We start from the raw sequence: 27,335 nt of genomic DNA on the forward strand, positions 1-27,335 counted from the left end.
CAATTACTTATCACCCAAAATAGGTCCACAGTGGATGCAATCTCTCTAGCCTTGAATCACCTGGACAATAGTAATACAGGCTGCTGCTTATTATAGCTCAGTGTTCAACTCAATCACACCCTTGGTTACAATTTAAAAAAAAACAAAACCTGGGCCTATGTACCTCCCTCTGCAACTGGATTTTTGACTTCTTCACTACGAGACCAGTCTGTGCAGATCGGAAATAATACCTCCTTCTCCCTGGTGCACCTCAGGGATGCGTGTTTAGCCCCCTGCTCTGCTCTCTACCCCATGACTGTATGACTAGGCCCAGCTCAAACACCATTTAAAAATAATTGTAGGCAGAATTGCAGATGGTGATGAAGATGTTTTCAGGAGTGAGATATATTAGCTGGTTAAGTTGCAGGTGTCGCAGCAGCAACCTTGCACTCAGCAGCAGTAAAAACAAGGAATTGGTTGTGTTGTGTGTTTGATATTGAGGGATCGTGGAGAACACATCAAGACGCTATCATGTAGGATATTCAACTAAATTTTATTGACAACTCTGCTAGTACAGTATGTGAACTCATCCCATGTGGGAATGACTAGCTGAGTGCCATAGAAATAAGACTATGAATTAGCACTACAGATTATGGATTTCAAGAACGAGTCAACGGAATACAGGAGATAGATTGGATGGTTGAGTGGTGTTGCAACAACCATCTTGAACTCAACATCAATAAGACCAAGGAATTGAATCTGGACTTCAGGAAGGAGAAGTCAAGAGAACACATATCAGTCCTCGTTGCGGGATTAGAAGTGGAAAGGGTGAGCAGTTTAAATATTCCTGAGTGTCAACATCTGAGGATCTATTCTGGGTCCAATATATTGATGCAATTACAAAGAAGGTAAGGCAATGGCTATATGTCCTTTAGAATTGGAGAAGAATTGATATGTCACCGAAGACAGACACAAATTTCTACAGATGTAATGTGGAGAGCACTGTAACTGGTTGCATCACCATCTGGTATGAAGGAGCCACTGCACAGCATTGGAAAAAGCTGCAGAAATCCATCATTATTATTAAACACCCACATCACCCAGGGCATGCCCTTTTGTCAGTGCTACACATATACATATATGTACACATGTACATATACACAAAAATACATGTAAATTAATATTTAGTGTTATGTATTACAATGTAATGTTGTGGCAAAACAACAAATTTTACAACAAACACAAAATCTGCAAATGCTGGAAATTCAAACAAAACACTCAAAATGCTGGTGGAACACAGCAGGACAGGCAGCATCTATAGGGAGAAGCGCTGTCGACGTTTTGGGCCGAGACCCTTCGTCAGGACTAACTGAAAGGAAAGATACTAAGAGATTTGAAAGTAGGAGGGGGAGGGGGAGGGGGAAATGCAAAATGATAGGATAAGTCCGGAGGGGGTGGGATGAAGCTAAGAGCTTGTTAGGGTTAATTTGCGACTGCCAGTTCAGGTCAGCGTGATATTAGCAGACAGAAATACAAGGGAGGGAGGGAGCGAAACAAAGGATTCCTTTGTGCCGAAACTGCTAGTGTCACGTGATTCAGTAAAACAGGGAACTCGTGAAGAAATGGCATCGGACCAAGGACACAAGTGTCCAGCATTACCAAATATGTGTAGCGGGGGGTTGGGCTAAGGGAAAAGGGGTATAAATAAGAAAAGAATGTAAGGGGAGGCCAGAACGCGCCTTCTCCAGCGGGGTCGTGTCTCCTCGCTGTGCCAGTTACGCTTCTGCATTAAAGCCAAGTTTTGTAATATTCAGGTGTCGGTTGTCTCTCTTCTTAAATGAACACAGGGCAGAATTTAAAGCCCAACAATTGGTGACCCCGACGTGGGGAGGGAAGAGACAACAGGCTGGCGGATCCGACAGCAGACAACTTGCGGCCGCACCCCGACTAAGGTCAGGAAGTGCCTGTTATATCGAAGACTTCCACTAGATAGTTAAATTACTGAGTTAGATCTTGTCTGCTGACGGATCCTCACCAACCCCAAATTACCCTGGGAAAGATTATTCCCGGTGCAGAATCGTGACTGGTAAGTACTCACTTTTCCTTGTTTGTTTGTGTTTGTTTGTAGAAGGATCCTCCGCCGCCCACGAGGGGCATAAAAGTCTTCTGAGTGAGGGTACCCGCCGCCCAGAAGGGCATAAAAGTCTCAGGAGTGAGGAGGATAAAAGTGTTGCCAGGTACACCACAGTGCACAGAGATACTGACGGCGCCTATCTTAGACTGGTTGTTAAGAGGAGAAATCTCCCACGCGAAGGTCAGGTTTTGAAAGGCGACTGTCCCACATTTGATTTTCTCCGTGCACTGGGGAGCCATGGAACACTTCAACTTTAAGTTACCGAAACTCAGACATTTGTGTGTTGAGTAACAGAGTACCGTATATGAGAGTTTTTAGAAATATGGTAAAATTGATAACTGTGCTTGTCTGGAAGCTAAAGATAATGAAAAGAAAAGTATCTCTGATTTCAAATCATTGTTAAAGGAAGCAGAGAAGGAAAAATTTCCAGAAAATGATTTATTGAAACAGTTGCGGGAAGCTATTGTTGAGGCAGAAAAGTGTGCCTCTGTTGCTCAGCAACTACTTAATGATAAACGATGGGAGGGCAGTGGTGTGCCTCCTGGGATGATGTTTGGTGGGGAACGGAGTGGACCAGACGGAAAGCTGACCAGGAGCCTGATAGAACTCCGGGCGTTGGCCAACGAGCTGAAAGAGCAGTCCGGGGTAAACAACCCAGTGGTAGATTGGCTGAATAAGACCTTTGGTAAGTGGGGAGCGTTCCTGGGACAGTTGGCTTTAGGACTGTCTATTTCAATTGCTATTTTTATCACGTGTGGTTGTTGTTGCATACCCTGTATCAGGACCCTAGTCGTCCAGACTATAGATCGAGCTTTGACTGGAAGGGATGGACCTCCACCGGCGTACCAGGCACCCTTGTTCCCGGTGGAAGGGGAGATCGAGGCCCTCCCGAAAGTGGACGCGCTATGGGAGGACACGGACTGGAATGGATCATGGCAAGGGGGGGATTGTGAATTTGTTCTTGAATAAGTTTTCAGAAATGTTGCATGCTACTTGTAAAAATTGCTGATGCTTAGGGAACCCCTACCCATACTTTGTGACCCTAGGTCGGACAAATCAGGAAATGCAAAAAGGGAGGGCATACCAAAGAGTGCCGGGGGGATGCTCACCTCCCTGCCTGGTCCCGACAGCCGCGGAAAAGCTTGTAAGGGATGTGGCCTCAGGGAGGCCAAGGGAGGGAATGTTAGGGTTAATTTGCGACTGCCAGTTCAGGTCAGCGTGATATTAGCAGACAGAAGTACAAGGGAGGGAGGGAGCGAAACAAAGGATTCCTTTGTGCCGAAACTGCTAGTGTCACGTGATTCAGTAAAACAGGGAACTCGTGAAGAAATGGCATCGGACCAAGGACACAAGTGTCCAGCATTACCAAATATGTGTAGCGAGGGGTGGGCTAAGGGAAAAGGGGTATAAATAAGAAAAGAATGTAAGGGGAGGCCAGAACACGCCTTCTCCAGCGGGGTCGTGTCTCCTCGCTGTGCCAGTTACGCTTCTGCATTAAAGCCAAGTTTTGTAATATTCAGGTGTCGGTTGTCTCTCTTCCTAAACGAACACAGGGCAGAATTTAAAGCCCAACAAGCTGGAAAGGTGATTGGCAGTTCAGGGAGCTGGGTTAAGCACAATAGGCAGCGATTCAAACAGAGAGAGGAGAAATGGGTTAAAAATTCTATATCTGAATGCACGAAGTGTCAGGAATAAGGCGGATGAGCTTGAAGCCCAGGTGTGAATGGGTAACTATGATGTTGCTGGGATAACGGAGACATGGCTGCAGGGAGATCAGACCTGGGAAATGAATGTACAAGGGTATACGTGCTATCGTAGGGACAGAAATGTGGGCAGAGGGGGTGGGGTGGCCCTGTTGGTGAGGAATGAGATTCAGTCCTTTGCAAGGGGGGACTTAGGGTCAGGAGAAGTAGAGTCTGTGTGGATAGAACTGAGGAGCAGTAAGGGCAAAAGGACCCAAATGGGTGTTGTCTGCAGGCCACCAAACAGTAGCATGGATATTGGGTGCAAGTTGAATAGGGAGTTAACACTGGCATGTGGCAAAGGTAATGTCGCCGTAGTTATGGGGGATTTCAACATGCAGGTGAACTGGGTGAATCAGGTTGGTGCTGGACCACAGGATAGGGAGTTTGTAGAGTACCTACGGGATGCATTCTTGGAACAGCTTGTACGAGAGCCGACCAGGGACAAGACTATTCTGGATTTAGTGTTATGTAATGAACAGGATTTGATAAGCGATCTCGCAGTAAAGGAGCCATTAGGAGGTAGTGATCACAATATGATAAGCTTTTATCTGCAATTTGAGAAGGATAAGGGCAGCTCGGAGGTGTCAGTGTTGCAGATGAACAGGGGAAACTATGGAGCCATGAGGGAGGAGCTGGCCAAAGTTGACTGGACGGATAGCCTAGCAGAAAAGACAGTGGAACAGCAATGGCAGGTATTCTTGGGAATAATGCACAAGGTGCAAAATCAGTTCATTCCCCAGAGAAGGAAGGATTCAAAGGGGGGAAAGGGGCCTCAGTGGTTGACAAAGGAAGTCAGAGACTGCATAGCATTAAAAAAAAGGAAATATGACGGAGCTAAGGTGAGTGGGAGGACAGATGATTGGGAAGTTTTTAAGGAACAACAGAACTTAACTAAAAAGACAATACGAGGTACGAACGCAAGCTAGCCAGGAATATAAAGGAAGATAGCAAAAGCTTTTTTAGGTATGTGAAGAGAAAGAAGATAGTTAAGAACAATGTTGGGCCCTTGAAGAATGAATTGGGTGAAATTGTTATGGGAAACAGAGAAATGGCAGAAGAATTTAATGAGTACTTTAGATCTGTTTTCACTAAGGAAGACACAAGCAATCTCCCAGATGTATGGATGGGCCAAGGACATAGGGTAACAGAGGAAATGAAACAGACTGACATTCGGAAGGAAATGGTGATGAGAAGACTGATGGGACTGAAGGCTGACAAATCCCCAGGTCCAGATGGTCTGCACCCTAGGGTACTAATGGAGGTGGCTCTGGAAACTGCGGATGCATTGGTAATCATTTTCCAATGTTCCTTAGATTCAGGATCAGTCCCTGAGGATTGGAGAATGGCTAATGTTATCCCACTTTTTAAGAAAGGAGGGAGGGAGAAAACAGAGAACTATCGACCTGTCAGCCTGACATCGGTGGTGGGAAAGATGCTAGAGTCCATTATTAAGGATGAAATAGTGGCATATCTAGATAGCAGTGATAGGATTGGGCCGAGCCAGCATGGATTTACCAAGGGTAAATCATGCTTGACTAATCTGTTGGAGTTTTTCGAGGATGTAACCAGGAAGTTAGACGGGGGAGATCCAGTGGATGTAGTGTACCTTGATTTTCAGAAGGCATTTGATAAGGTCCCACATAGAAGATTGGTGGGTAAAATCAAAGCTCAGAGCATCGGGGGGAAGGCATTGACATGGATAGAAAACTGGTTGGCAGATAGAAAGCAAAGGGTAGCGGTGAATGGGTGTTTCTCGGAATGGTAGGTGGTGACTAGTGGGGTGCCACAGGGCTCGGTATTGGGACCACAGCTGTTTACCATTTACGTTAACGATTTGGATGAAGGCATAGAAAATAACATCAGCAAATTTGCTGATGATACTAAGCTGGGTGGCAGTGTGACATGTGATGAGGATGTTAGGAGAATTCAGGGTGACTTGGATAGGCTGGGTGAGTGGGCAGATACTTGGCAGATGACGTTTAATGTGAATAAGTGTGAGGTTATCCACTTTGGGAGTAAGAACAGGAAGGCAGATTATTATCTGAATGGTATAGAGTTGGGTAAGGGAGTAATACAAAGAGATCTCGGAGTCCTTGTTCATCAGTCACTGAAGGTGAATGAGCAAGTGCAGCAGGCAGTGAAGAAGGCTAATGGAATGTTGGCCTTTATTACAAAGGGAATTGAGTACAAGAGCAAGGAAATCCTCTTGCATTTGTACAGAGCCCTGGTGAGACCACATCTGGAGTATTGTGTACAGTTTTGGTCTCCAGGGTTAAGGAAGGACATCCTGGCTGTAGAGGAAGTGCAGCGTAGATTCACGAGGTTAATTCCTGGGATGTCTGGACTGTCTTACGCAGAGAGGTTAGAGAGACTGGGCTTGTACACGCTGGAATTAAGAAGATTGAGAGGGGATCTGATTGAAACATATAAGATTATTAAGGGATTGGACAAGATAGAGGCAGGAAATATGTTCCAGATGCTGGGAGAGTCCAGTACCAGAGGGCATGGTTTGAGAATAAGGGGTAGGTCATTTAGGACAGAGTTAAGGAAAAACTTCTTCTCCCAGAGAGTTGTGGGGGTCTGGAATGCACTGCCAATTCTCTGGATGCTTTCAAGAAGGAGCTAGATAGGTATCTTATGAATAGGGGAATCAAGGGATATGGGGACAAGGCAGGAACCAGGTATTGATAAGGAATTGATCAGCCATGATCTCAAAATGGTGGTGCAGGTTCGAAGGGCCGAATGGTCTACTTCTGCACCTATTGTCTATTGTCTATTGCAAAAGTGATACAGAGCTGGAGAAGGGAAAGGATCATGGGACAGGAGGCCTAGGGAGAAAGAAAGGAGGAGGGGAGCACCAGAGGGAGATGGAGAACCGGCAGAGTGATGGGCAGAGAGAGAGAAAAAAAACAGACAACTAAATATGTCAGGGATGGGATAAGAAGGGGAGGAGGGGCATTAACAGAAGTTAGAGAAGTCAATGTTCAGGTTGAAGGCTATCCAGCTGGTATATAAGGTGTTGTTCAGTAGATAAACCGTCTCCAGAGATGGAGACAGAAAGATCAAGAAAGGGGAGGGAGGTGTTGGAAATGGACCAGGTAAATTTGAGGACAGGGTGAAAGTTGGAGGCAGAGTTAATGAAGTCAACGAGCTCAGCATGCGTGCAGGAGGCAGCGCCAATGCTGTCATCGATGTAGCGAAGGAAAAGAGGGGGACGGATACCCTTATAGACTTTGAACATGGACTGTTCTACAAAGCCAACAAAAAGGCAGGCATAACTGGGACCCATGCGGATGCCCATGGCAGTACTTCCAGGTGAGGCGACACTTCACCTGTGAGTCGGCTGGTTTGGTATACTGCGTCCGGTGCTCCCAGTGTGGCCTTTTATATATTGGTGAGACCCAATGCAGATAGGGAGACCATTTCACTGAACACAAATGCTCTGTCTGCCAGAGAAAGCAGGATCTCCCAGTGGCCAAACATTTTAATTCCATGTCCCATTCTCATTCCCATATGTCTATCCACGGCCTCCTCTACTGTCAAGATGAAGCCACACTCAGGTTGAAGGAACAACACCTTATAAACTGGCTGGGTAGCGTCCAACCTGATGGCATGAACATTGACTTCTCTAACTTCCATTAATGCCCCTCCACCCCTTCTTACCCCATCCCTGACATATTTAGTTGTTTGTTTTTTTTCTCTCTCTCTGCCCATCACTCTGTCTGTTCTCCATCTCCCTCTGGTGCCCCCTCCCCCTTTCTTTTCCCTAGGCCTCCTGTCCCATGATCCTTTCCCTTCTCCAGCTCTGTATCACTTTTGTCAATCACCTTTCCAGCTCTTAGCTTCATCCCACCCCCTCTGGTCTTCTCCTATCATTTCACATTTCCCCCTCCCCCTCCTACTTTCAAATCTCTTAGTATCTTTCCTTTCAGTTAGTCCTGACGAAGGGTCTTGGCCCAAAACATCGACAGCGCTTCTCCCTATAAATTTTACAACATATGTCTGTGATGTTAAACCTGTTTCTAATTCTTCTGAAAGAAATTACTTGCTGTGATTAAATAGAAACCAGAGGAGTAGAGGGATTAGAAGATAGATGGGCAGATGATAGAAGAAGCTATTTGTGGAACTTCTTGCTTCAGACGGGTTAAGAAATACTAACTGAAGCTCTGTACATAGGTGGAACCATTATATTTCCAAAATACCATGCTTTGTATAATCAGAGAGTGTTGACAACCTAAGAGAGTCCACTCTACCTCCTACTGAAGAGAGATCAAATATATATATATATATGAGACATTGGGCTCAATACCTCCTTGAGCAATTGGATCCTAGGTTTCCTTACTTGTACACTCCAGTCAGTTCAGATTCGCAAGAAATTCTCCTCCGTGATCTCCATCAATACAGATGCACCACAGGGCAATGTGCTTAACCCACTGCTCTGCTTCATTTACACCTATGACTATGTGGATAAGCATAGCTCCAAAGCCATATTCAAGTTTGCTTATGACACCTCTGTTGTGGTCTGGACAAAGGTGGTAATGCATCAGCATGCAGGAGGGAGATTGAAAATCTGGCTGAGTGGTATCTTAACACCAACCTCTCACTCAATGTCAGTAAGACCAAGGAACTGATTATAGAGTTCAGTGGAGGATCAGAGATAACGAGGGTTAACAGCTTTCAATTCAAGGGTGTTTCTACAGGCTATTGAATAAAATGGGATAACTATCCTCAGTTATTCCATTATTGAAATATTCCTACAACCAATTATCTCACTTTAAGGACTCTTTATCTCATTATCTCATGGTCTTGTTACTTCTTGCTGTTTGGTTATATTTGTATTTGCAGTTTGTTTCTTTTGCACTCTGTTAACCTTTCATTGATCCTGTTATAGTTACTATTCTATAGATTTGCTGAGTATGCCTACAGAAAAATGAATCTCAGGGCTGTATATCAGAAACACAAAAAAATCTGCAGTTGCTGGAAATCCAAAGCAACACGCACAAAATGCAGAAGGAACTGAGCAGAACCAGGTAGCATCTATAGAAAAGAGTAAATAGTTGACATTTTGGGCTAAGACCCTTCATCAGGACTGGAAAGAAAGAGAAGTCAGAGTAAGAAGTTGGGGGGAGGTAAGGATGTACAACACTTTGGTAGGTAATAGGTGAAACTGGAAGACAGGGAAACCGGGAGCTGGGAAGTTGTTTGGTGAAGGAGAGAAGGGGGAATCTGATAGGAGAGGACCATGGAAGAAAGGGAAGGAGAGGAGCACCAGAGGTGAGAGAGCAAAACAGGAATGGGGAACGGTAAAGAAGGGAAGGGCAAATACCAGAGGTTTGAGAAATCGACGTTCATGCCCTCAGGTTGGAGGTTACACAGACAGAATATACTGTAAGTTGTTGCTCCTTCAAACTGAGTGTGGCCTTATCACAGCAGTAGAGGAGGGCAGGAATCTGACTTATCAGTCCATGGCTTCTTCTACTGCCGTGATGAAGCCACACTCAGGTTGGAGGAGCAACAGCTTATATTCTGAGTAGGTAGCTTCCAACCTGATGTTGTGGACATCGATTTCTTGAACTTCCAGTAATTCCCCCACCCCCCAAACCTCCTTCTCCTTCACCCAATTCCTCATTCCTGTTTCTCTCTTTCACCTTATCTCCTTACCTACCCATCACTTCTCTCTGCTGTTCCTCCCTTTCCTTTTCTTCCATCGTCTTCTATCCTCTCCCGTCAGATTCCCCCTTCTCCAGCCCTTTATCTCTTTCACTAATCAATTTCCCAGCTCTTTACTTAACCCACTTCCCTCTCTGGTTTCACTTATCACTACCACCTTGTACTTCCTCTCTTCCCCCCTCCCCCCGCCCCCATACCTTCTGAATCTCACTTCCCTTTCTTTCGAGTCTTGATGAAAAGTCTCCGCCCAAAATATCGATTGTTTACTCTTTTCCATAGAGGCTGCCTGGCCTGCGGAGTTTCTCCAGCAATGTGCATATGTCGCTCAAGGTTGTATATGGTGACATATATGTATTTGATAATAAAATTTACTTCTGGCTGTACAAGCTGTACTTCTGGGGATGGACTATTAAACGTGGATCTAAAATTGTTTCATAGCATTACAAAAATGATAAAGTAATGATTGGATAAAATCTTATTCTTGTATTGAACAATTATCTAATAACATCAGTAAATGTTAACACAGAGTTACCGTTTGTTAAATGTTGCTGGATACTTATACTCTCCTATCATTTTGGACCCTTAGCTTCATCCCTCCCCCTCCTGTCCTCTCCTATCATTTCGGATCTCCCCCCTCCCCCCCCCCCACTTTCAAATCTCTTACTATCTCTTCTTTCAGTTAGTCCTGACGAAGGGTCTTGGCCCGAAATGTTAACCGTACTTCTTCCTATAGATGCTGCCTGGCCTGCTGCGTTCCACCATCATTTTGTGTGTGTTGCTTGAATTTCCAGCATCTGCAGATTTCCCTGTGTTTGCGTTTTTAAATTCACTACTGCGAAGCCTCTTCTAGTGTTGCCTACACTGAATAAGTTTAAATCTTCTCTTCGACGGGAGTTTAGTAAAACCCTTTCTCACTGCTCCCAATCTATAATTTCTTCGGCCCTTCAACTTTTCGCCAATCAACTTCCCAGCTCTTAGCTTCATCCCTCCCCCTCCTCTCTTCTCCTATCATTTCGGATCTCCCCCTCCCCCTCCCACTTTCAAATATCTTACTATCTCTTCTTTCAGTTAGTCCTGATGAAGGGACTCGGCCCGAAACGTCGACTATACTTCTTCCTATAGATGCTGCCTGGCCTGCTGTGTTCCACTAGCATTTTGTGTATGTTGCTTTAAAATTGGAATATTGTATTGCAGAATGGCATTCAGGACAAAATAGATCAGCAAAATATCTTTATACTCACCAGCCACAGTTTGCAGTTTTCTATCTCAGTAAGTTCAAGCCTTCTATCTGCTTCATAAATATTCTCTTCTATCATTTTCAATTGTTCAGCAGTATTTTTAACTTGGTGGAAGATATTGTTCCGTATTGAAGTCAACAGAGATTGTAGGTCTGGCTGATGAAGGAGATGAATAGAATATATTTTTACATTCATTAAATTATATTAATGGCTGAAAAATATCATAACAATGCAGTGTCTCAGTATGACTGTTTCTGGCAAGGTTGAGGCAGAGAATTTCACTGCATTTAAGTATCTAGTCAAGCACCTGAATTGACAAGGCTTAGAAGGCTACAGACCAAGTACTAGTAAATAGGATTAGTATAGATGGGTACTGAATAGTCAGAATTGACATAGTGAGTCAACGGAACTCTGTTCAATGACTCAATTATGCATGTACATTGGCAATAATATGGTTAGGTAGGTAATGATGCATTTCCATATTGTGAATGCCATTTTTACTAACTTCCTTCCAGAAGCAATTAAATAACTGAAAAGAAACAATGACAAAGAAACCAGTAGGATGAATCAGAGTCATATTAAATAACAGAAAGAAGTTAAGTAAAGAACGGAAAAAAGTTCTAGGAATTTAGGTAGGATTTACTAAATGCAGGGGCAAAGTTTTCAATTACAGTATTGCACTCTGGGTGTCCAAAGTTGAAAGGTAGGTGAAGTTGATAAAGCAGGAGAACTAAATTAACAACCCCCAAATATCTAATGTGAATTAATTTATAACAGCAGCATTTATTCAGTAATTTATAAACCACTGCTTGGAGTCTTACAGCAAGGTAGAAATTTGTGTTGATAATAGTTATGTGAAAGTGGTGCAGAGTCCTGCAATTTGGAACAGATGGAACAATTCCTTCCTTCCCATATTGTATGGTGCTAACTAGTTAAAATACTTTACTAATGTTGGGGGCTGCAAACTTACCATTATTTAGTTAGCACTTTCTGGGCCATTAAAAGACAATGATACTAATATCCATAAAACTTAACTGTTAGAATATTATATATGTATTTTAAAGATTATTTATAATGTAATTATTTTATTCTGTCATCTTATTGTATTATATAACTTGATTAGAATGCTTTATAATTTAAAAGAGAGAAAAAGGAAAAAGGCAAAATATATTCCAGTTTAAATGTATTAAACCATAAATATACACTATTGACATTATTATTACATTATTTTCTTTTTTTACACTACCACTTATTAAATAAATTGCTAGAAAGAGACTTCCACCTGGTTCTTATGATTTATTCCCACAACTTCATAAGGGGGCCTTTTCTGGCTTTTCCAATGAATCTTACTGGAAATCTCACTGACTAATCAACCCAATGTAAAACTCTGACTCAATATCTGCAAATGGCCTGCATACTATCCAAAGATACTTCAGCTAAGTGAAAGCTGTATTAGCAGCAGCAGCAGCTTTTGATAAGTGACTGTTCTCTCAATCCAGGAGTTCACCGAGAATAACAATCACTTAATATTTTATGAGGAACATGAGAATGCAGGATGGTGATGTACATGATAAAACATTTAAACATATTTATGTATCTGAGAACACCCATCTGGCAATGATGGTTGTGTTTGCATAGCCAGTTGATGAATTGTGGCCATTTACTTCAAGTATAATTTTACCATTGCTATGGCAATGTTATCAGGATTACCTATGTAATTCAGTGTTGCTGATACTATCTAATCCTAATAAACATCTTTTGTAGCAGTAGTCAAAAATGTTGTTCAGAAATGTATGGGAGTTTATGGTACACACTACATAATACCACTCATGCTAATTTGCAACAGAGGTATGACGTAGCTGCCAAATATTATCAGGTAATTGCATTTTCAGAATGCTTGTTGATGACAACAAACAAGTTCTCTGTACTTCCATCTCTGTCAATATCAGCTTAGCTGTTCCTTGTTATTCATCAATTTGTTAGGCTTCTTCTCTTAATTTCAATCATTTCAACACTAATATTCAAAAGTGAGAAAATGAATATACTGGAAATCAGAAATTAAAGAAAAGTATGCTGAAAACACTCGGCAGGTGTGGTGAGAGAAACAAAGTTAATGATCCAGATCAACTACCTGAATTGTTACCTCTGCTTCTTACTCCAAATATACTGCTTGACCTGCTAAGCAGTCATAGCATACTCTAAGCAACACACACAAAGTGCTGGTGGAACACAGCAGGCCAGGCAGCATCTATAGGAAGAAGCACTGTCGACGTTTCAGACCATTTTGTGTGTGTTGCTTGGATTTCCAGCATCTGCAGATTTCCTCGTGCTAGCATACTCTATATATTGTTTCTAATTTTCAAAGTGCACTCAAGTAAAGTATCAATATATTATATGTTTTATAATAACAATAAATTAATCTACTGAACTCTTTTTGTATTTTAACACTTCTGTTTCAGCTTTTTTCCAATAATTCTGAACTTATAAGATTATGTGGGGGTTTGACTGGAAAGGTGGCAGGGGGACAATTTCTCTCAAAACATAATCTAGAACTAGAAGGTATAGTTTCAGAATAATGAATTATTTCTAAAAATAGGGGAGGGATGTATTTCCTCAGATGGTCATGTGTATCTTTGTTATTCTCCAACAAAGAGACCTGTGGTGGTGAAGTCACTGAATGGTCTTGATGCCAAAATAGACTTTTGGACCATATAAGGCCAAGATAGACTATTTGGACAATCAAGATTTATGAGAAACAAATAAGAAGGTGCAGCTGAGATCAAGATCAGTTTAACCATGGCCTACTCTGGCTTCTTTTTCTTTGCTTTTACTTCACTGATACTCCATTAACTTGAAGCTGATTGGAAAATACTGAGATCTCTACCTGAGACTTCTACCATCTACAAAGATAACAGCAATTCAGTGCATGGAAGCAAGGTGAAACTTAATTCAAGTAGAACTTCATGCCATTTTGTACTTAATTATTCTTAGAATACATTTTCCCAGGTGGTGGCAGGTGTTCATGTAGCAGAAAAAATAGCAATCTGTTATGCCTGTTTACAGGTAGCTTGACTTTCCATGTGAGAGATGCAGTTATTTTTTTCTGCAACATAATATATTTGGATTTTAATCCTGTTAATATTCGGTGATTAAAATATATTAAAAAATGCAAACACTTCCACCAAGGCATGCCCTATTTAGCACAAACCTGTCAAATGAAATAAATTTAGGCGATGTCTGCACTAATAATCACATACAAATTCTGGAGATATGATATTATCCCTCAATGAATAAAATTAAACCAACCTTGGTTTAATTCCAGTGTACTGCATTGACATAGATAAAGTAATTCTAAGTTACTTTTAAGAAGAAAGCAAAATTCGATATAACGAGGTAAAAATCTTATTAATTGAGAACAGTTGATGTTCTTAATCACAATGAAATCGTAAATAATGAATGTTACCTTAGATACCAGAAGGATACCAGTTTCTCTCTTTAACCTACTGATGGTGCTATCAAGGGAAGATTTCTTGCTAATAAGGTCTATAAAAAGAAGAAAAATTACACCCATTTAAAATATTAAAATATCGGCAATAACCTTATTGCAATTTAGATGGCAGATGGGTACACAAGTATAGTTACTGTAACCGTTAAGGAGAAAAAAGATAGACTATCTGACAATTGCATGGACATTGAAACCCAGATAAGGTAAAGCTGCTCCTGTCCCAGCTGACCTCGCAAATTACTTCTTCCATGTAGAAACTTGCATCTAAATTGGGAGATCTGTCCCAATAATTAGTCAAACAGCAGTTCAAAACAGTTATAATCACAGTACTGTACCTTACAGACAAGATGCCAGAATTCTTTATCACAATCCATGGGTACAACTTTTCCACTGGAAAACAGGAGAGGAGACCTCATCCTGATTTTTACCTCCTACCAGTTGATGAATCAGTGCCCTCAAGGAATGCTCCCAAGAACACGCTCAACTTCAACAATATGATACCCAGTGTGAGTGTTAAAGGCAAAACTGAAACATTTAAAGCACATTCAAATTCCCCACTTTCACCACAGTTAGTCTTTAGGCAATTTACTTCATGCACTGTCATGGAATGATTGAGAACACTGGATACAACAAAGATTATGGGAACAGAGAACATAAGCAAAGAAGCTAAAAACTTGTACTCAAGAACTAGCCAAATCTTTGTTATAGTATATCTCAGTCAAGTCACTTTTATTGTCATTTTGACCATAATTACTATGTACAGTACATAGTAAAAATGAGAATGACGTTTTTCAGGACCAGGGTGTTACATGACACAGTACAAAAACTAGACTGAACTACGTAAAAAACAACACAGAGAAAAAAAACACCAACTACACTAGACTACAGACCTACCCAGGACTGCATAAAGTGCACAAAACAGTGCAGGCATTACAATAAATAATAAACAGGACAATAGGGCAGTAAGGTCCAGGCTCTGGGTATTGAGGAGTCTGATAGCTTGGGGGAAGAAACTGTTACATAGTCTGGTCGTGAGAGTTCGAATGCTTCGGTGCCTACTCACAGAAGGCAATAGGGAGAAGAGTTTGTATGAAGGGTGTATGGGGTCCTTCATATTGCTGCTTGCTTTGCGGACGTAGCGTGTAGCGTAAATGTCCATGATGGCAGGAAGAGAGACCCCGATGATCTTCTCAGCTGACCTCACTATCCACTGCAGGGTCTTGCAATCCGAGATGGTGCAATTTCTGAACCAGGCAGTGATGCAGCTGCTCAGGATGCTCTCAATACAACCCCTGTAGAATGTGATGAGGATGGGGGATGGGAGATGGACTTTCCTCAGCCTTCGCAGAAAGTAGACACTCTGCTGGGCTTTCTTTGCTATGGAGCTGGTGTTGAGGGACCAGGTGAGATTCTCCACCAGGTGAACACCAAGAAATTTGGTGCTCTTAACAATCTCTACCAAGGAGCTGTCAATGTTCAGCGGGGAGTGGTTGCTCCGTGCCCTCCTGAAGTCAACAACCATCTCTTTTGTTTTGTTCACATTCAGAGACAGGTTGTTGGCTCTGCACCAGTCCATTAGCCGCTGTACCTCCTCTTGTAAGCTGACTCGTCGTTCTTGATAATGAGACCCACCATGGTCGTGTCATTGGCAAACTGGATGATGTGGTTCGAGCTGTGTATTGCAGCACAGTCGTGGGTCAGCAGAGTGAACAGCAGTGGACTGAGCACGCAGCCCTGGGGAGCCCCCGTGCTCAGTGTGATGATGTTGGAGATGCTACTCCCGATCCGGACTGACTGAGGTCTCCCAGTCAGGAGGTCTAGGATCCAGTTGCAGAGGGAGGTGTTCAGGCCCAGTAGGCTCAGCTTTCCAATCAGTTTCTGAGGGATGATTGTGTTGAATGCTGAACTGAAGTCTATGAACAGCATCCGAACGTATGTGTCAATGCTGGCCTCTAGGTATTTAACAATGAATGTCTACCTCCTGACTTGCCAAAGCTTTTCCACTATCTACAAAACAGAAATGTGACAGAATACACTCCACTTACCTGAATGAATGTGACTACAATATCAGCTAAGAAGCTTGACACAATACGGGACAAAGTAGCTCCAGCATTTCCACTACTCTAAACATACATTCTTTCCAATGCCTGTGTTGCAATGTGTACTATCTACAAAATGCACTGTGATTACTCACCTAGGCTAAGCCTGCAGATTCAAGAATTGAGAAGCACAATGGCATTAGATGCTTCAGAACACTATTACCTGCCTACCACCACTTTCAAGAGAAAAACTGTTCTGAGGAGAAAATATATCTCTACCTCTGAGTCCTGGAACTCTTTCTTCAACTGTTTTGTGGAGTACCTTCATTGGAAGGATATGCAGCAATTTAAGAAGAACGTTAAAAGTTTTAAGAGTAACTTTCTGAAATCAAATTTCTAAGAAACTGACTACCATAAAACCAACATTGAGCAAATGGTTCTATACAAATTTAAAATAAAATAAGCTAATTTAAAACCAGGTTAATTGTAATTGGTGAAGTATTTTATTCTTGACCACACGTTTGGTTACAATAGTAATAGTGAATTGATATAACTCTTTAAATATCCTAAGTAAACCTGAGACATGGCAAATTTTATATTTGTCTGAAAGCAAATAAGTTTGAAAGGAAAACTTCAAAATTACAAAAACCTTGAAGTAGTTTGCAGCTGTTTACCAATTAAACAGGAGAAAACACCATCAGAAACAGGTTTATTATCACTGACATACAGTATGTTGTGAAATTTGTGGTTTTGCAGCAGCAACACAGTAAAAATACTATAAGCCACAATAAGCAATAATAGAAAAGTAAGTACTAGTGCAAAAATAGAGCAAACTAGTGAGGATTCATGGATAGCTCAAAAATCTGACGGTGGATGGTTCCTAAAATGTTGAATGCGTGTCTCAGGCTCATGTATCTCCTCTGTGATGGTAGTAATGAGATGGTAAATGTCTTTAATGAAGAGTGCCACCTTCATGAGGTACCACCTTTTGAAGATGCCCTTGATGGTGGGGAGGCAAGTTCCCCCCATGGAGGCAGCTGAGGTTAAAGCCCTCTGCAGCTATTTCTGAACCTTTGCATTACAGCCTCTATACCAGACAGTGATGCAACCGGTCAGAATACTCTCTACAGTACACTTGTAGAAATACGCTTTGGTAACATACTAAATCTCCTCACATACCTGAAGAAATAGAGCTGCTGGCATGCCCTCTTTGTTATATGCTAGATATACTGGGGCCAGGGTAACATTTTAGAGATGTTGACACCCAAGAATTTGAAGATGCTCACCCTTTCCACGACTGATCCCTCAATAAGGTTTCTCCTGACTTCCCCTTCTTGATACTCTATATGCTTAATCTTTAAGACCACAAACCCAAAGCGTTATTAGGTTCAATAGTTCTTCTCACTCAGTAAGGCCAAAATGGGCCACATGGCCTTCTTCCAAGTGGCTCAGACGTCTATCATTTTGAGAAAAATATGCATGATGATATGACAACTCTCAAGGTGGTGCAGCAGTAGTGCAACTGACTTACAACTCCAGGGACCCTGTTTGATCCTGAATTTGGGTAGCATTTACATAGATTCAGACCATTCTCTCTCCTAGATTCCTAACAGGTGCTCCAGTTTCCTCCCACATCCCAAAGATCAAATGATCACTAAATTACCCCTTATTTTGAGGGACATATATGAGAAAGAATTAAGTTGTAGTGGAATGAGGAAATTAGAAGAAGGGGAATTACACTTATAAATTGCTCTCCTAAGACACAGCATGGACCAGATGGGCTAATGGCTTCCTTCTATGTTAATATACGTATAAGATATCATAGACCTATTTAAAGATAATTCTATTGCATTCAGACTTAAAAAGACTTGTTCAAATTGGCCAGTACATGTGCAAAACTTACTCATTTCTAGATTAAGAACTGCGAAGAAACTGGCAGAAATATAATAATCTTAGTTCTCCAGAAAGTTATCAGTAGATCTACCTGATAGCTTATCTATTAAACACAATCAAATAATTTTTGCTTTCATGCTGCTGATTCAGTTGAAACACTGACCAGTCGAGTTAGCGAAGTAGATTTATATCACTGCACTATATGCTATTTTTACATAATAAGAAAAGTTCAAACAAATGTCACTAAAATACCAATAAGTTCTTTCTGTAATTCATCACAAATTGCTGTCTGTTCTGCGAGCTTGGTTTCCAGCTGCTGTTGGATGGGCAATTTTACTTCCAGTTCCTTTTTCACCTGCATTACTTTTTCCATTGTTTCTTTAATTTCATCCTTTTGCACAGAAGAACAGAAAATAGAAATTTATTCCTCCACTGCTGTAAATGATTTTTACAAGTAGCAATTATGCCTCATTACATATTAGACAGAGGATGTGAATGTTTGAAGATGTTTCATCTCAAAATAAGCAAAATTCATCACTGCTAATGAGACAATCTATCCAAAGAAACGTGATGGTGGATAATGGCTGCACAAGTCAATGCTTTCACTTATTTTCCACTAAGATTACCAGTTGTCAGAAGCCTGAAGCACACTATTTCAGCATAAGTTTTTGCTGAAGACACAGTTTCCAGCTCAATTGCAAGGCCCATGCAGTTAAAAGCCCTCTGCAACTCCAGTGGTGAACTGTAGAGATGTTGGTCCAGGGCCTTTTCATCCCCTGCTCTTCACAACCCATCATCATACGTAGCTCAAAAAGCAGCAAATACATCCTAGGGGATGTCAACTTATATAATTAATATTGAATTACTTAACCACATTATCAGATTATGTAATTAGTTTTTATAATTATATAAAGCAGAAAAAGGTGGCCAAAGTGAACGTAACTCCCATGGAGGATGAGAAAGGGGAACTGATATGGGGCAATGAGGAAATGGCCGAGGTTTTGAATAACTATTTTCATGGTGGAGGACCTCAATACGGAAGCTATCACTAAAAAGGCAGTGCTGAGCAAACTTGTGGGCCTAAAAATAGACAAGTCCCATGGTCCTGATGGAATGCATCCCAGGGTACTGAAAGAAATAGAGGAGGTTATAGTTGAGGCTTTGGTGACAATTTACCAAAATTTTCTGGGCAGGTCCCAGTGGATTGGTAGAAGGTGATTGTTCAAAAAAGGATGTGGCCTAACATTAACTATAGGCCAGTTAGTTTAACATCTGTAGTTGGGGAAATGCGAGGCATCTGGAACAAAATGGATCCAACAGGCAGATGCAGCATCGATTCAGTAAAGGCAGGTCCTGCTTGACAAACTTGCTGGAGTTCTTTGAGGATATAACAAGTGCAGTGGATAGAGGGGAATAGATGGACGTTATTACTTGCATTTCCAGGTGTTTGATAAGATGCCACATAAACGACTTATCCATAAGATAAGGATGCATAGAGTTGGGGGTGATGTATTAGCATGGATAGAGAACTAGTTAACCAATAGAAAGCAGAGAGTTGGGATACATGGGTACTTCTCTGGTTGGCAATCAGTAGTGAGTGGTGTGCCGCAGCGGTCAGTGCTGGGACCACAACTGTTCATGATATACATTAACGATCTGGAAGAAGGAATCGAGTGTAAAGTATCTAGGTTTTGTGATGACACTAAATTGAGTAGGGAAGCAAATTGTGCAGAAGATATGGAGAGTCTGTAGAGAGATATTGATAGGTTAAGTGAGTGGACAAGGGACTGAGAGTTGGAGTAAAATAGACAATAGACAGTAGGTTCAGGAGTAGGCCATTCGGCCCTTCTAGCCAGCACCGCCATTCACTGTGATCATGGCTGATCATACACAATCAGTACCCCGTTTCTGCCCTCTCCCCATATCCCTTGACCCTGCTATCTATAAGAGCTCTATCTAACTCTCTCTTGAAAGCATCCAGAGACTTGGCCTCCACTGCCTTCTGGGGCAGAGCATTCCACATATCCACCACTCTCTGGGTGAAAAAGTTTTTCTGCATCTCTGTTCTAAATGGCCTACCCCTTATTCTTAAACTGTGGCCTCTAGTTCTGGACTCACCCATCAGCGGGAACATGCTTCCTGCCTCCAGTGTGTCCAATCCCTTAATAATCCTATATGTTTCAATCAGATCCCCTCTCATCCTAAACTCCAGTGTATACAAGCCCAGTCGCTCCAATCTTTTAACATATGACAGTCCCGCCATTCCGGGAATTAACCTTGTGAACCTACGCTGCACTCCCTCAATAGCAAGAATGTCCTTCCTCAAATTTGGAGACCAGAACTGCACACAATACTCCAGATGGGGTCTCACCAGGGCCCTGTACAGCTGCAGAAGGACCTCTTTACTCCTATACTCAGTTCCTCTTGTTATAAAGGCCAGCATGCCATTAGCTTCCTTCACTGCCTGCTGTACCTGCATGCTTGCTTTCATTGACTGATGTACAAGAACACCTAGATCTCGTTGTACTTCCCCTTTTCCTAACTTGACTCCATTTAGATAGTAATCTGCCTTCCTGTTCTTGTCACCAAAGTGGATAACCTCACATTTATCCACATTAAACTGCATTTGCCATACATTTGCCCACTCACCTAGCCTGTCCAAGTCACCCTGCGTTCTCATAACATCCTCCTGACATTTCACACTGCCACCCAGCTTTGTGTCATCGGCAAATTTGCTAATGTTATTTTTAATCCCTTTATCTAAATCATTAATGTATATTGTAAACAGCTGCAGTCCCAGCACCGAACCTTGCGGTACCCCACTAGTCACAGCCTGCCATTCCGAAAGGGACCCGTTAATCGCTACTCTTTGTTCCCTGTCAGCCAGCCAATTTTCAATCCATGTCAGTACCCTGCCCCCAATACCATGTGCCCTAATTTTTCCCACTAATCTCCTATGTGGGACTTTATCAAAAGCTTTCTGGAAGTCCAGGTACACTACATCCACTGGCTCTCCCTTGTCCATTTTCATAGTTACATCCTCAAAAAACTCCAGAAGAGTAGTCAAGCATGATTTTCCCTTCGTAAATCCATGCTGACTCAGACTGATCCTTCTACTGCTATCCAAATGTGTCGTAATTTCCTCTTTTATAATTGACTCCAGCATCTTTCCCATGACTGACGTCAGGCTAACTGGTCTATAAATTCTCTCTCCCTCCTTTCTTAAAAAGTGGGACAACACTAGCCACCCTCCAATCTGCAGGAACTGATCCTGAATCTATAGAACATCGGAAAATGATTACCAATGTGTCCATGATTTCTAGAGCCACCTCCTTAAGTACCCTGGGATGCAGACCAGCAGGTCCCGGGGACGTATCAGCCTTCAGACTCAACAGTGTTGAGTTTGCAATGTTGGTAAATGTGAAGTTATCCACTTTGGAAGGAATATGGAAGGTCAAATTATTATTTAAATAGTAAAAGACTGCAGCATGGTGCTATACAAAACGACTTGGGAATGCTTGTGCACAAGTTGCAAAAGGTTGATTTACAGGTGCAGCAGGCCAGCAAGAAGACAAATGGAATGTTGGCCTTCATTGCTAGAGGGATTAAATTTAAGAGCAGGGAGGTTATGCTGCAACAATACAGGGTACTTGTGAGGCCGCATCTGGAGCACTGTGGGCAGTTCCGGTTACCTTACTTGAGGAAGGATATACTGGCTTTGGAGGTGGTGCAGAGGAGGTTTACCAGGTTGATTCCAGAGATGAAGGGGTTAGACTATGAGGAAAGATTGAGTCGCCTGGGACTGTGTTTGCTGGAATTCAGAAAAATGAGAGGAAATCTTATAGAAACATATAGAATTATGAAAGGTATTGATAAGATAGAGGCAGGAAAGTTGTTTCCACTGGTAGGAGAGGCTAGAACTAGGGGGCATAACCTCAAGATTTGGGGGAGTAAATTTAGGATGGAGATCAGGAGGAACTACTTTTCCCAGAGAGTGGTGAATCTGTGGAATTCTCCTCCCAATGAAGCAGTGGAGGCTACCTCAGTAAGTACATTTAAGACAAAGTTGGATAGATTTTTGCAATATAGGGGAATTAAGAGTTATGGGGAAAAGGCAGGTAGTGGAGATGAGTGTATGGTCAGATCAGCCATGATCTTGTTGAATGGTGGGGCAGGTTCAAGGGGCCAGAGAGCCCTATTTCTTATGTTCTTATTATAAACAAATGTTGTAATTTTTTTGTAGCTGCTTTTTGACTTGACTGTGAATCTCAGCGGAATAAGACTTAATTGGGGTTGGTTAACATACAAGAGCTTTACACTTCAATAATTATTAATCCTCGTACCAGACGCTGAGAATGAATGAGATGTTGATTTAAATGAACCCTGAACTAATCTAATAGAAGCTCTTAGAAAATGTTTCCTTTGCACTGTAGACTGGCATAAGATACACAGTACACACGAAAGGTAGGCGACGATGTTAATAAATATGTACAGTAGAATGCATGTGTACTGTATTTCAGAAGTATTCCAGATTAACCCTCAAGGTGCAGTAACCCTCTTAATATTATTGTATGTGATTTGCAACCTAGGTTAAGGGAATTACTGTTATTACTTGTGTGAGATGAGAAGCTTTAAAACTTTTTAGAGAGTTAGAACATAAGAGTATAAGAAATAAAATCAAGACTAGGCCATCTGGCTCAGTCAGCCTATTCCACCATTCAATCAGTTCATGGCTGATCTGGCTGTGGATTCACCTCCACCTACCTACCTTTTCCCCCATAACACTACTATATAAAAAACTACATAACTGCGTCTTAAATATACTTAGTGAAGTAGCCTCTACTGCATCCCTGGGCTGAGAATTCCATGGATTCACTACTCTCTGGGAAAAGCTGTTTCTCAGTCTTGCTTACCAATGGAAACAACTTTTATGTCTCCATCTTAACTAATTTCATAATTTTATAATTTTATGTTTCTGTAAAAATACTTTCATAATTTTATATGTTTCTATATGATCCCCTTCATTCTTCTGAATTTCAGTGAGTATAGCTCCAGAAGATTGTCATAGGCTAACTTCCTCATCTCTGGAATCAACTTGGTGAACTTCTTGGGTACCACCTCCAAAGCCAGTACATCTTTTCTCAAGTAAGGAGACTAGAACTGCATGCAGTACTCCAGGTGCAGCCTCAACAGTACCCTGTAGAGTCACAGCAGAAACCCCCCGCTCTTAAATTCAATCCCTCTAACAATGAAAGGCAACATCACATTTGCCTACTTAATAACCCGTTCCACCTCAAACCCTTTTGCTTTTCATACAATTGCACTCCCAAGCCACTCTGCACAACAGCATGCCACAACCTTTCACCATTTAAATAATAATTTAATTTTCTAGTTTTCCTTCCAAACTGGATGACCTTGCACTTACTAACATTGAAAAGTACTCCATCAGCTGGACCCTTGCCCACTCACTTAATCCATCTATATCTCTCTGCAAACACTGCACAATTTGCTTTTCCATTCAACTTGGTGTCACCAGCAAACCTAGATATGTTACACTCGGTCTCCTCTTTCAAATCCTTAATGTTTATTGTGAACAGTTGCGGACCAACACCAACTCTTGTGGCACTCCATTTACCACTGACTGCCAACCTGTGAAACACTCATTAATCCCAACTGCTTACCTTCTATTGGTTATCGATCCTCCATGCATGGCAATACATTACCCCAACTTCTTGCATCATTATCTTCTGGATAAGTCTTTCATGCAGCACCTTATCAAATACCTTCTGGAAATCCAAGTACACAATATCCACCTGTTCTCTCTATCCATTGCTTTCATTATATCCTCAACAAATTCCTGTAAGCCTATCAAACAGGATTTGCCCTTTAGGAATATGTTAGCTTGATGGAACCAATTTTATCCAGATTTTGCACTATATCTTCCTTAATTATAGCTTGAAGCATTTACCAAACTACAGATGTTAAGCTAGCAAGCCTATAATTACCTGCCTATTGCCTACATATTTTTGGAACAATGGAGTTCCCTGAATCTTCACAAGTGATTTGCCAACTAGAATTAAAGATCATTCAAAATATGAATATTCCTATAAACAATAAGAATATCAACAAATGCTGGCTATTATTGAAGTCACTGCTCATTCTGACCAATGTTTACAGGAACACCATCAAGTGTCCTCACATTAAGACCGTAAGACATAGGAGCAGAATTAGGCCACTGGACCATTGAGTCTGCTCCTCCATTCCATCATGGCTCATTTATTATCCCTCTCAACCTGTTCTCCTGCCTTCTCGCTGTAACCCTTGAAGGCCTCACTAATCAAGAATCTATCAACTTTCGCTTTAAATATAATCAACAATTTGGATTCCACAGCCGTCCATGGCAATGAATTCCACATATCTACCACTCTCTGGCTAAAGACATTCCTCCTCATGTCTATTCTGAGGTTGTGCCCTCTGGTCCTAGACCCACCCACTATAGGAAACATCCTCTCCACATCCACTAAATCTGGGCCTTTCAATATTCAATAAGTTTCAATGAGATCCCCCCCTTTCTTCATAACTCCAGTGAGTACAGACCCAGAGACATCAAATGCTCTTTATGCATTAACCCTTTCATTCCTGGAATCATTTACATGAACCTCCTCTGAACCCTCTCCAATACCAGCACATCTCTTCTTAGATGATAGGCCCAAAACTGCTCACAATACTCCGTGCAGTCTGTCCAATGCCTTATAAAGCCTCAGCATCACACTGTGTTCTTATATTCTAGTTCTCTCAAATGAATGCTAACACTGAATTTGCCTTCCTTACCACTGACTCAATCTGCAAGTTAACCTTTAGGGAATCATGAACAAGGACTCCCAAGTCCATTTGCACCTCAGATTTTGTCCCCATTTAGAAAACAGTGCATACCTTTATTTCTTCTACCGAAGTGCATGACCATACACTTCCCTCCATTATATTCTATCTGCCGCTACTTTGCCCATTCTTCTAATCTGTCCACGTCCTGCTTCCTCAACACTACCTGACCCTCCAACTATCTTTATATTGTCTGCAAACTAGGCCACAAAGTCATCAATTCCATTATCCAAAATTGTTTACATATAATGTGAAACTTATAGTCTTTTAACATCTCTGGACTATTTTTACTGTGCCCATCGTCTGTCTTTTTTAATCAATTATGCTATTGCTTGCACTATTGTAACTATATGTTGTAAATATGTGGTTTTGTGCAGGTCTTGTAGCATTAGTTTTTGGTCTTGTTTGTCTGGTGGGATTGGAGCTCCTTTCTAGGGAACGCGCTAAGATGGTAGCGCGATATTAATACGCAGCAGCCTCTCCGGACTCTGGATTGGGGATTGCTAAATGTTATGTGGATTTTCTGGTGTAGTCTATTTTGTCATGTGTTTTTGTGATATTATTCTAGAGGAACGTTGTCTCATTTTTTAACTGCATTGCATTTGTGGTTTCTAAATGACAATAAACTGAATCTGAATCTGAAAAGAAGTGGTCCCAATACCAACCCTTGAGGAAAACCACTACTCTCTGGCAGCCAAGCAGAAAATGCTCCCTTTAATCCCACTCTTTGCCTCCTGCCAATCCATACTAGAATCTTTCCTGTAATACCATGGCTCTTAACTTGTTATGCAGCCTCATGTGCAGCACCCTATCAAAGGCCTTTTGAAAATCCAAGTAAACAACATCCACTGACTCTCACTGTCTATCCCATACCAGCTGCATCACAGTCTAATACAGGGGCAGGACTCATGAAGAATAGTGGTAAGTGATGATTGTTTCTCTGGTTTCAGCTGGTGCTAATGTAGTAGTCCATTTACTGCACTATTTTTGTCAGTGAAGTGGGTATAAAAATAGTGGCTGGGGGTTCAAGACAGGTTTACCAGGGACTCACTGAAATGTGCAGAGAGGGAGGTGTGTTGCAGTGAGGAGAACCCACACACATCTAGGTAAGTATTTTAATGCTTGATCTGTTCTGTCCTCATAAACAAAGTTTTGAAACAGATAAGGGGAATTTGTGTCTTTCTGCCTCATTGGCCGGATCCACAAATCTTTTGGCATAACATATAACATATAACCATATAACAATCACAGCACGGAAACAGGCCATTCCGGCCCTCCTAGTCCGTGCCGAACTCTTAATCTCACCTAGTCCCACCTACCCGCACTCAGCCCATAACCCTCCACTCCTTTCCTATCCATATACCTATCCAATTTTACCTTAAATGACACAACTGAACTGGCCTCTACTACTTCTACAGGAAGCTCATTCCACACAGCTATCACTCTCTGAGTAAAGAAATACCCCCTCGTGTTTCCCTTAAACTTTTGCCCCCTAACTCTCAAATCATGTCCTCTCGTTTGAATCTCCCCTACTCTCAATGGAAACAGCCGATTCACGTCAACTCTATCTATCCCTCTCAACATTTTAAATACCTCGATCAAATCCCCCCTCAACCTTCTACGCTCCAATGAATAGAGACCTAACTTGTTCAACCTTTCTCTGTAACTTAAGTGCTGAAACCCAGGTAACATCCTAGTAAATCGTCTCTGCACTCTCTCTAATTTATTGATATCTTTCCTATAATTCGGTGACCAGAACTGTACACAATATTCCAAATTTGGCCTTACCAATGCCTTGTACAATTTTAACATTACATCCCAACTTCTGTACTCAATGCTCTGATTTATAAAGGCCAGCGTTCCAAAAGCCTTCTTCACCACCCTATCTACATGAGACTCCACCTTCAGGGAACTATGCACTGTTATTCCTAGATCTCTCTGTTCCACTGCATTCCTCAATGCCCTACCATTTACCCTGTATGTTCTATTTGGATTATTCCTGCCAAAATGTAGAACCTCACACTTCTCAGCATTAAACTCCATCTGCCAACATTCAGCCCATTCTTCTAACCGGCATAAATCTCCCTGCAAGCTTTGAAAACCCACCTCATTATCCACAACACCTCCTACCTTAGTATCATCAGCATACTTACTAATCCAATTTACCACCCCATCATCCAGATCATTTATGTATATTACAAACAACATTGGGCCCAAAACAGATCCCTGAGGCACCCCGCTAGTCACCGGCCT

The 27,335-nt window shown here is 41.7% G+C and overlaps 1 protein-coding gene across 1 annotated transcript in view; it reads right to left on the reverse strand.

The window, feature by feature from the left end:
- ccdc175 (coiled-coil domain containing 175) overlaps positions 1–27,335 on the reverse strand; it is a 68,912-nt gene that overhangs the window by 3,005 nt on the left and 38,572 nt on the right. Inside the window, exons 14-16 of the mRNA XM_073039947.1 lie at positions 18,456–18,594; positions 14,230–14,309; positions 10,770–10,922 (exon numbers count right to left, since the gene is read on the reverse strand). Of these exons, the coding sequence (XP_072896048.1) occupies positions 10,770–10,922; positions 14,230–14,309; positions 18,456–18,594 (372 nt within the window). The remainder of the gene's footprint in view (positions 1–10,769; positions 10,923–14,229; positions 14,310–18,455; positions 18,595–27,335) is intronic.

This window comes from Hemitrygon akajei, chromosome 3, assembly GCF_048418815.1.
Source record: "Hemitrygon akajei chromosome 3, sHemAka1.3, whole genome shotgun sequence".
In the NCBI taxonomy this organism is placed as follows: domain Eukaryota; kingdom Metazoa; phylum Chordata; class Chondrichthyes; order Myliobatiformes; family Dasyatidae; genus Hemitrygon; species Hemitrygon akajei.